We start from the raw sequence: 12,086 nt of genomic DNA on the forward strand, positions 1-12,086 counted from the left end.
AACAAAGGGAGCTCTGGTGGCATAGTGCCTAAGGCACTTGACTGCTAACCAGAAGGCTGGCAGTTCAAACCCACCAGCCACTCCTCAGAAGGAAGGCTGAGCAATCTACTTCTGTAGAGACGTTATTGTTGTTATATGCCATCGAGTTGGCCCCGACTCATAGCGACCCTTCCTTGGGTGCCTCGGAAACCAAAGGAATGGTCGCTATGAGTCAGATCCGACTCGACAGCAATGGGTTGAGTATATAACAAAACATTTGCCATTTCAACCATTTGTACGTGTAAATGTACCATGTTATGCAACAATCACCACTGCCTTTCCAAATTTTTCCATCACCTTTAACAGAGGCACACATAAAGCAATGACACCACCACCCCCTTTCCCCTCTAACCTGCACTAATAAACTTTGGTCTCTATGCATCTGCCTATTCTGGATGTTTCATGTAAGTGGTATCATATAGTGTTTGTCCTTTTGGGTCTGACTTATTTCACTCAGCAAAGTGTTTTCAAGGTTTCTCTGTGATTACCTGAGCTTTGGTTAATCTCCTTTTTCTCTCACCCTGCACTAATCCATCAAGAAAATCCTATTGAATGTACCTTCAAAACAGACCCAGAATTGAATTGTTTCTCATCACTTCTACTGGCCACAACCTGGTCCAAGCCATCAACATTTTACATCAGGATTACTTCAATAGCTACCTTAACTGGTATCCCTGTAACTGCAGTAGCCAGAATGATACTTTAAAAACTTAAGTTCACATCACTCCTCTGATCAAACTCCTTCAAAGGTTACTCATCTCTTTCAAAGTAAGTCAAAGTCCTTATAATGCCTACAAGACTTTCCCTCTCTACCTCCACTTAACCATCATCATGTCTTTGATCTCATCTGCTAATCCCCACTTTAACTACTCCATTCCACATATACATCCTTGTTGTTGTTGTTATGGGCCGTTGAGTCAGACCCGACTCATAGCGACCCCTTCTTGGGTTTCCGAGGCAGTATCATCCTTACTGTTTCTTTAAACTCACCAAGCAGGTGAGTTTACTCTCACTTCAGGGCATTTGCATTTTTCTATTCCCTGTGTCTTGAACTTTCTCTTCTCACATTCTTGATATCTGTACAGCTTACCAAATACCACCTTCTCAATGAGGTGTTCTCTTACCACCTAATTTAAAACTGCAAGTCCCCATACCACTCTATATTCCCCTTGCCTGCTTTTTACTTCTCCATAGCACTGATCATCTTTTCATATATTTAACATTTTACTTACTTATGTTATTGTCTGTCTCCCCCTACTAGAGTTTAAACTCCTTGAGGGCAAAAATTTTTGTTGACTTTGTTCAAACACTATATCCTCAGTACCTAGACAATCCCTGTCCTAGCAGGTATTCAATAAATATTTGCTAAATGTAACCTAAGGAGCTCTGGTAGCGTAGTGCCTAAGGGACTTGAATGCTAACAGAAGTCTGGCGGTTCAAACCCACCAGCCACTCCTCAGAAGGAAGGTTGGGCAATCTACTTCCATAGTGATACTGCCTCGGAAACCCAAGGAGGGGTCGCTATTTGACGGCACATAACAACAACAACAAACGTAAGCTAAGACTTATAAACAAAATTCATCTTGGAATTCAAAGTTAGAATCTGTAGCTAGTCCATCACTGCTGCTCATTTGTATACATACAGTTGTGACTAAAAAGCTTTATGCCTATGGTAGTACAATTATACTCTACAACGCTGTCTAACCAAAGGGTACAGTGCTATAAAGCATGGATTACAAAGAAATAGAGAGGACAGAGGTAAGAGCTACAGAAAATGGTCCCAAGTCTTCTATTGGAATATCAAATATAAAACAGACTGCACTTCCTACTGACCAGAGCACATCTCAAACTTTTGGCACTAAAAATCCCTTTATTTAATTTCTATGCCCCTCACAATTAAAAGAGTTTTATACAGTAGACAGTTTTGTTGAGTTTGTTTTTTTTTTTAAATCGTGGTAAATATACAAATAAAACATTTTCCATTTCAACATATTTTACACATACAATTCAGTGACATTAATTACTTTCATGTTGTGCTGGTAAACAGCTTTAATAATTAACACGTTCAATTTGTTTTGCTGTTTTCTTATTAGTCAAAAACATAAATAAATGCCATCAGTGCTTCTATCAACACAAGATAATCAGTTTTGCCACAGAGAAAAAGAGAAAAGATTTAAATGTTGACATTTTAGTTATTCTATATGGCCTCATCTTGAATAAATAAAGGTCTCAGTACTGTAGAAAAAATTTTATGAGTAGGAGAGCCTGTACAGTATAGTGGCTAAGAATGCACACATTCTAGATGCAGAATGCAAAGGTTTGAATCTTGGCTGCACCTCTGCAATCATGAGCAAGTTACTTAACCACTTAGTGGCTCTATTTCCTCATCTATAAAATGAGGATCACAATAATACTTCAGAGTTGTTGTAAGGATTAAATGAATTAATACATGTAAAATGACTAGAACAGTGCCTGGCACACAATAAACGCTCAATAAAAATTAGCTACAAAATTATTACCATCTTCATGCTCTACCTAAAGATCCTGAGATCTAAACTGAGAAGCCACTGCCATTGATCAGAAACGATAACTGCACTCTGCAAATTCTCTGCAATAAATAAATCCTGTATGAAGAATCCTTTCCTAGTCTACATTCATTTAACAGTTTCTCTTGGAAAAAAAAATACCAATTTGTACTGAGATTTGCTTTGAGGTAGGGAATGAATAAAAGGGAGAGATGAAAAAAAAAACCTCCATGAAGTTGATTAACTACTGAGTGGTATGACTGATAGAAATGGGGACTGTCATTACTTTTCTCTATTTTGTCCATATGTGCAATTTATACAAAAAAGAGATGGAGGTAAATCCTAACAGATTTTCTGCTTTGTAACTGATTAGCAATTACCCTTTTACTTTCCTTTTTGTCCTGGTTATGCAAACAGTTAAGTCCTCAGCTGCTAACCAAAAAGTTGGTGGTTCAAACACACCCAGTGGCTCCATAGGATTATGACCTGATGATCTGCTTCCATAAGATTACAATCAAGAAAATCCTATGAGGCAGGAGTGCATGGAGGGAAGGACACAGGGAAGAGGTAACTATGGGGAGGAAGAGGGAGGGGAACTGTTGCACTGTGGTAAATTGTAGTCAATGTCATAAGACAAAGTGTATGTGAATTGCTGTATGGAAAGTGAATTTGCTCTGTAAACTTTCACCCAAATCACAATTTAAAAAAAAAGAAAACTCTATGAGACAGTTCTACTCTGCCACATAGGTTGCTATATGGTGAAATGGACTCTATGGGACCCAACAACTTTTCTTTAGTCCCCTCCTCCTTTCCTTCAAACTGGGAAAAAAGGCCTGGCGATCTACGTTTGAAAAAACACCCACTGAAAACCCTATGGAACACAGTTCTACTCTGACACATACTGGTCAGCATGAGTTGGAACTGACTTGACATCACTGTTTTTCTTTTCTCCTTCAGAACTCATTTAAATTCTTATACCAATCCTGTAAAACAGATCATCATTTCATTGGTTAGAACCAAGACAAAATGGAGGTATTATGAACATGTTTCCACCTTATTCTACTAGTTCTTCAGACCACTTACTAAACCATTACAGAGATGTTGGTCCAATTCATCTCTATTGACTGGGACTGTAATCTCCAGCACTGTACCCAAAATAAAGCTCTACTATAATTATTTTACATACTCAGGATCTTAAAACTACCTTTATCCACATCATCATCACCATAAATAATAAATAATTTGAATGTTTTCTATGTGCCTGATGCTAAAATAGATACTACCTTCTTTAATCCAGAAAGCAATCCCTATGAAATATAATTATTATCTTTACTCACCAATGAGCTTACATAAATTCATGTATAGTGTCACCCAAGTATTAAGTGATGGGAGTTAAAGCTGAACCTATGCCTAACTCTAAAATCTGTATTTTCCATTTTTCCATAATGATTCCCGCTGTAACTAAAAATGGGAGGGAGGCATGAAGTATAGAAATGATAACCCAGTCACAACGAAGGTCTCCATCAACAAATGAACAGATAAGCAAAATGTAGTACATACATACAATGGAGTACTACACAGCCAAAAAGAACAATTATGAGTATGTGAAACATACACAGATAGACTTGGAGAGCATAATGTTAAATTAAGTAAGTCAAGCTTGTAAGAACAAATATCGTATGACCCCTCTTTTATAAGAAAACAAAAATAGATAAACATAGAGAGATCAATATTCATTGGTGGTTACAGCAAGGGGCAAGGTGTAGAAAGTACTCTCTATACAGTAAACAGTAGTTAATTTTGGTGATGGGAAAAGCAGCACTGAATGTGGATGTAGTGAGTATAGCATAACTAAAGTAAAACTGTGCATTTGAGCACATATGGTTGGGTACAGTCAACTAGTATATGGGCAGGTACAGATGTGCACATAGGTGAGAACAGGTAATTTATCTATATACTTGGGTTTATAGAAATAGTTTGTGTGTGTGTGTGTGTGTGTGTAGACATATACACACATACATATAATATATATAGGAGGTCTGGTAGCATGGTGCCTAAGGCACTTGACTGCTAACCAGAAGGCTGCCGGTTCAAACCCACCAGCCACTCCTTGGAAAGAAGGTTAGGCAATCCACTTCTGTAGTGATACTGCCTCGGAAACCCAAGGAGGGGTCGCTTTGAGTCAGGGCTGACTCGACAGCACATAACAACACAAGAACACATATATAGTTTATCTAGTTCGGTCCCAAATATAGTTTATCTATAAACCAAAAAAAAAACTCACTGCCATTGAGTTGATTCCAACCCATAGCAACCCCCTTTGGGTTTCCAAGGTGGTAAATCTTTACAGAAGTAGATTTCCCTGTCTTCCTTCCACTGAGTGGCTGGTGGGTTTGAACTGCCAACCTTCTGGCACTACACCACCAGAGCTTCTTAGAATTATCTATAGGTATGTATAAATACAAATATATGACTGCAGGCACATATATTCATTGAAGACACAAACATGGATACTCCTCAGGCATAATCAAACACCTCCCAGTACTGGTTTTCTGGGTATGAAGACTCAGAACCATAGTCTCATAGGACAACTCAGTCAATGGGCATAATATAGGTCACAAAGATCATATCTGCATACTACTGAATTGAGTAGCATCTGGGGTCTTAAAAAAGCTTGCAAGTGGCCATGTAAAACACAACTATGGGTCTCTATTCACAGGAGCAAAACAGTAAAAAACTAACTGAAAGCTGAGAGAATAAGTCTAAAGAGCCACAACCTCAATTACCCTCAGACCAGGAGAACTAGATGGTGCCCAGCTACCATCACAGACCATCTTGCCTGGGGCAGAACAGCTGGTTCCGGATAGAATGGGAGAAAACATGGAAAACTCAAATACTTATTTTAGAAAAAAAGCCAGACAAACTAGACCACTAGCAAACAGAGGACTTCCTGAGATCATCATTGTGAGGTACTCTTTACACCAAAGCTGGGCCAATCTCAAGATTATCACCTTTTAGCAAAATAGAGTGGTATACAACATTAAGGCTATCATCGATAAGATAGGTGTCCTACTTAAAAAACATCATTATGAGACCAAAACAAATGGTCAACAACTACTCAAAAGCACAGATGAGAAAATAAGGGGGCAGGGAAACTAGAGTACTGGAAAAGGAACAAAGTGAACACAATTAAAGACAATGGTGACACACTGTGATAATTATAACTAATGTCACTGAAAAATTTGTGTGGAAATCCTCAAATGGAAAACTAACTTGCTGTGTAACCTTTCACCAAAAACTCAATACAGGAGTTCTAGTGGCATAGTGCCTAAGGCATCTGACTGCTAACCAGAAGGCTGGCAGTTCAAACCCACCAGCCACTCCTTGGAAGCAAGATTGGACAATCTACTTCCGAAGAGATACCATCTCAGAAACCCAAGGAGGGGTCGCTATGAGTCAGATCCGACTCAACAGCAGTGAGTTTGGTTTTTTGTTTAATCAAATTGTAAGAACCGTATCTTGAACCTGCTGACAACCATGCTTATCATTTCTTTCACTTAATTATAAATGTCTCCTTCCAATAAGCAGAAACTAAAACAATTCTGTTCAAGTTCCTGATTAACTATTTCACAAAATTATGTTGGCAAACCTTTACAGATGGCATACTGTGTGCCAAGCACTGTTCTAGTTGCTTGAGGACATAGCAGTGAACAAGACATACCATATTTTTTTTTACATATAATGTGCGTAGCATGCATAGGAAGCTAACACAGGAGGGGGTTGTGTGGTTTGCAAAAAACGTACAGTGTGTGCATTATTTGCATAAAAACGTGGTATCCCTGACATGTAGTATGGAAAGTTAGATAATAAAAATGTAAACAAATACAGGCATACCTCAGCGATATTGTAGATTCAGTTCTAGACCACTGCAACAAAGCAAGTATCACAATAAAGTGAGTCACGTGAATTTTTTTGATTCTCCAGTGCATATAAAAGTTATGTTTACACTATACTGTAGTCTATTAAATGTGCAATAGCATTATGAAAAAGTTCAAAATATTGTCAGAATTACGAAAATCTGACACAGAGACATGAAGTGAGCACATGCTGTTGAAAAAATGGCACCTACAGACCTGTTAGATGCAGGGTCGCCACAAACCTTCAATTTGTAAAGAAAGCAGTATCTGCACAGTGCAATAAAATGAAGTATGCCTATAAATGAGGTTATTTCATATACTGAAAAAAGATGATGTAATAAAGAGCAATTAAATGGACCCATCTGAAATAAACTGCTCAGGAAACGCTTCTCTGAGGAGATGTTACCCCAACTCAGATCTGAATGAAAAGGTAGGAATTGAAGAAGTCTGAGGTATAGGATCTTGTACACTCTAGTAAAAGTTTGGACCAACCCTGTTCCTGTAGGACATCAATAGAGAACTTTAAAGCATAAAAATGACATCTGTTTATGCTACACAAAGATCATTTTGGGAATATAAGGATAATGAATGCTTCAGCCAAGCAAATTAAAGGAAGCCTGAATCAGTAGAACTCATCCATGGAGTACAACTTCAGGGACACTACTGGTCTCCAAATTATTTCCTTCAAAGTGAAATATGAAATAAAGGATAAAATGCAAATATCTCCAGAAAAGTTAACAGTTACATAAATTCACACTGAGGTCTAATATGAACTACTAAATAATAGATGTCAGAAGAAAAAAAAAAGAAGAAAATAGTATCAAAAAAAATGGACAGAAGGTTGGGCATGCCAAATAGCTACTTCACAACTTTGCCTACAGTTGACTTATGAACCAAACTCAAACTAAGTAAATCTAACCATAAAATGAAATATGAACTTAAAAGAGGGCCCAATTCATAAACTATATTCTTCCTGCTCTTTTGTCACTTCCCAGAATATTTCTCTCAAAAGGCATTATTTACAATTAGATAGATCATGCTCATTAAATGTAAATACAAAACCACTATAAATTACCCTTAAAAATAACCATTTTAGAAAGTTTAATTCCATCCTACTAGGAAAACACAGGTTTTAGAAAGGGAAAAGCAATTAACTATAGGAACTACACAGAACGTACTTCAAATTAATTACTGCTTTCTTACATCAATCATTTTTCACTCTTAAAATACCAATAAGGTAGTAGGAGAAATGAAGCCTTGCTACATGCTACAGTATGGATGGAGTTTGAAGACATTATGCTAAGCAAAATAAGTCAATCACAAAAGGACAAAAATATTATATGACCTTACTCATACAAAGATAAGAAAATGCAAATGTACAGAGACCAAAGTTTATTAGTGCTCACAGGGGTGGAAGGAAAGGATAAAAGGGGGTTAACAATGATGAAAAATCACACTGAGTAAGGGTAATGGTGCAGACATAACCACTGTAATTGCTGTCAATACCTGTACACCTGTAAAACGTTGAACTGGTGAAAGTGGTGTGACAGATATATTTACAACAATGACTAGGAAAAAAAAAGTAGCTTCTAAAGACTTATACACAACCAAACACCTCATGGAATTCGGTTCGTTGGTTTGGAAGGTTAGGGTTATAGTTTCATTGGATATCCTGGTTAATAGGCCTAATATTGTGTTTAGTGCTTTTATTGTACCTTCTAGTTCACTGTGTAGTACCTAGGGTCTTAAAAGTTTGCAAGTGGCCATCCAAAGCACAATTAATCTCCATTCACCTGGAGCAACAGAGGAAGAGCGTTAGTAACATAGGAATGATATGGAATGTGTGGCTAACTGCCTCCATGAACAACTGCCTCCTGTACCACGAGACCAGAAGAACTAGATGGTGTCCAGCTACTGTTACTGAACACTTTGATCCAAGATTCCATAGAAGAATCTGATCAAAAGGGGGGAAATGCAGAACAGATTTCAAATTCTCATGGACTCTAGACTTTCCAGAGTCATGAAGGGTGACTGAACCCCTGAAACTATTACCCTGAGATAATCTTAAAATTTTAAACCAAAAACATACCTTGAAGTCTTCTTAAAACCAAACAACAGTTTAGCTTAACTAGTAAAAAAAGGATCTCCCTTGAGAAACATTATGCTCTTTTAAAAACTATCTATAGCAGCTCTGGTAGCATGGTGCCTAAGGCATTTCACTGCTAACCAGTTGTGGTTCAAACCCACCAGCCAGTCCTCGGATGGAAGACTGGGCAAACTACTTCCATAGTGATACTGCTTCAGAAACCCAAGGAGGGGTCACTACGAATCAGATCCAACTCCACAGCAGTGAGTTTGGTTTTTCGGTTTTTTTGAACTATCTATATGAGACCAAATTGACAACTCAAAAGATTTAGAGACAGGAACCTTAGGGGGCAGTGAGTTTAAGTTAATGAGGGAGAAACAACTCAGAAAAGGAGGGTGAGTATGGCTAAAGAATGTAATAAATGTCACTAAATTGTACATGTAGAAATTGTTGAATTGATATATATTTTACTATGTATATTCTCAACAACAAAATATTTAGAGAAAAAGAGATATCAACAAGAGAAATAGAAATAAAATCAAGCACAATATCCACAAGAGAGGGAGAAAAATTCTGGCTTCAGTATGTCCCCCTCTTGCTAACTAGAAAAAAATATTGTAATTGTCACTTCTGATCTCAGAAAGCAGGGATGGGAACTCAGTTATTCTTGCAAATGCTGTAACCACACAGTTAAAGCACCAGAGCTCAAAGATAACAAATGTTAAACGCTTGTATAATCTAGTAAACATGTTTTAAGAGGATGGAGAATATGTTCTCAGGCTCACATTACCACTACAGTACTTGCTACCACTGGTGCACCAAGTATATTAATGTACCAAGATTACTCAAAACAATCATGAAAACACTGTTATACAAAGTTAAATGTGACCACTGTCATCCGATAAGGTAGAAAGAGTCAAGTTCTAACCCCAACATTTTACTGTGTAATCTTAAGAAACTTAACATTTTTGAGCCCTAATTGCCTCATCTTTCAGAGATTCAAAAATCTATTTCTCAGGATTAAAGAATAATGAGACGTATGTTAAATGACAAAAAAAGGATTCAGTACATAGCAGATACTCAATATGTGAGTTTTTGATAAGACTGTAGATTAAGATTATCTGATATTGCATGTTCTAATTATAGAAAGTCACTATACATGTGCTATTGGTAAAAAGAGGTAACTCTATTTTGGCTGTACCAACTGTTCAGCATTATTAGTCCAAGAACCACAAAACCTCTCTCCCAACAATAACCTTAAACACAAATGTCTATAATTTTGCAACTTTTATCCATCTGTCCCCTGAAAGGTAAACACTAATCAAAACACTACAGGGGCAAGAATAACTGGATGATGGACCTCCCTGGTGACAAGCCACAGACAGGAAGTAATAAAAAAAAATCTAAAATTCAAATGGATATATATGGAGTTGGAGTTAACACTCTCTTCTCAGCAGGAAGCAACAGTGCCTTCTCCACACTTCCCTCCAGTAAGATTTGAAATCTTTTGCAAACAATCCATGCTTCCTGACAGTTTAATAGACTTCTCTTCCTTAGTAAGGCAGCAAAGTGGGAAAAATTCCACAATGAAGACAAAAAAAAAAAAAAGTGCTATATACTCAAAAAGCAGATATCCTGTTTTGATTACCTTTGAAATCAATCTCAATGTTTAAAAAAGGAATTTAAGGTGGGAGTATCTTACATTTTAAGGCATTTTTGATGATACTACAGTATAGCAGTTGTTTCTTCTAATCACTACCAAAAAAACTATACATAAGAAGCAAACACACACACAGGTACAGGGAAACTTCCTTAGGTGGTCGCCTCAGCCCTATTTGGAGCACATGTTGCTTTTTCTTAACCAGGTAAAGCCTTCCTTATTACACATCACAAGTTTTAGGTTAGGGGAAAATAGAGTGGTCCAATATATCACAATGAAGTAGATCGATTTATTACTGCTTAAACTACTGCCTCTCATCAAAAAAAAAAAAAAAAAAAATCATTAACACTTCAAGGCCTACAACAAATGGACGCGACAATTTCCACGAAGGTTCAGTAAAGTCAACGGTACACCTTACAAAGCTCTGAAAGAATACAGACATTTCTGTGGAACTGGGCCCAACAGCCCAAGGTCACACCATGCCAGAGGCTAAAAAATCCAAGAAACGAGCCTCCTGCAGTTCAGGGCAACCCTGCCTAGGAATGGAGCCTGAGCTTGGTTGGGAACACTCGGGTCAAAGCTTGAATGTGAGCCACCCCAAACGAATGCAGTGGCTCCATGAGAAAACCCCAGGTGTTTCGGGCAATAGTATTTCCTTCCATCTCCCCAGTCTTCCCTTCCCTAGTTAACCCCAACACTCACATCTCCGGAGCCACTTCATCCAATGGTAGACGATAGTACTGTGGTGTTTCTTGTTCTCTATACACCAAGACGACAAGCCTTGAATGGATTCCATGGTGTTGGTCACCGACTGGAATTTTCGATCCAACGAGGACTCCAGAGCCCCCGCCGAAGAGGCCGACGAGGAGGAGGCCTTACTGCTGCCTCCGCCGCCGCCGGCCGCCATCTTCCCGGTTTGCACAAGCGCTGCTGCTCCTCCGCCGGCGGCGGCGGCGGCGGCGGCGGCGGCGGCAGCGGCGGCAGCGGGCAAAACAATCACTGCGAGTGCGTGAAAGCCGGAGGTGGGGAGGGAGGCCAGGGGGTGGGGACGGTGCACGCGCTAGGCTCTTCTGGAGGTATGGACCGGAGGACCAGCTGCTGGGCAGCTCCTAGATGCTGAAAGGAGGGGCTGCAGGTTTTGAAGGTTTATCAGTATTGTTGAAGGGGTCGTGTTTAAACCAGTCAGTAATCATAGAAGAATTACGCAGAAAACAGTTACTGCAAAGCCTTTCAAAACGCCTGGCCCCGAAACTAATGGTTTTATATTCTTCGGCTCTCAACACCAAGGACCTTCCCCACCCTTATCCCACACTCCCAAGAGTACGGGTGGGCGTTAATATCTTAAATTTAATACTACCCGACCGTTCCCTCTCAGCTGGAGAAATCTTTCGCTCTCCTTTAGATCCCCAAGCACAGAGAGGGCGCAAAGATACCTAGTCAGGATTTTTTTTTTTTTTTTTTTTGCAACGCAATAGCAGCAAAGGAACAGCAACAGTATTGCGCACGCGCTACTTAGCCACGCCCCACCTCCCCCGCTTCCTTCTTAACCCAGAAAGCAGGAGACGTGATGGCGGGGCAATCTGACCAATCAAAGGAGAAGAAGGAGAAGCGCGCGCAATAGCCCGCAAGCCCCAAAGGCCAAAGAGGCGCTTCGATTACTTGTGCGCCTGCGCAGCATATCCGTGCGTAGCGAGCGCACTGGGAGAAAGAGTGGGAGGGGAGGATGAAGGGAGTTGGCCAAGTTGAGAGGTTTGGGGGAAGGGCTCCGCCGCTTTGCCTCGCCTTTTGCACCCTGGCAGGTCGCTTTCTCGAGGCTATTTAGCTTACAGAATAGGGCTCCCACCCGTCAGCGGCAACTG

At 39.4% G+C, this 12,086-nt stretch overlaps 1 protein-coding gene across 1 annotated transcript in view; it reads right to left on the bottom strand.

Annotated features, from left to right (window-relative positions):
- Positions 1-11,134, bottom strand: part of RPRD2 (regulation of nuclear pre-mRNA domain containing 2) — a 139,674-nt gene extending 128,540 nt beyond the window's left edge. Inside the window, exon 1 of the mRNA XM_007950945.2 lies at positions 10,930-11,134. Within this exon, the coding sequence (XP_007949136.1) occupies positions 10,930-11,134 (205 nt within the window). The remainder of the gene's footprint in view (positions 1-10,929) is intronic.
- Positions 11,135-12,086: the final 952 nt, after the last annotated feature.

Source organism: Orycteropus afer, unplaced genomic scaffold (assembly GCF_000298275.1).
Source record: "Orycteropus afer afer isolate SDZICR_OR568_19922 unplaced genomic scaffold, OryAfe1.0 scaffold00290, whole genome shotgun sequence".
In the NCBI taxonomy this organism is placed as follows: domain Eukaryota; kingdom Metazoa; phylum Chordata; class Mammalia; order Tubulidentata; family Orycteropodidae; genus Orycteropus; species Orycteropus afer.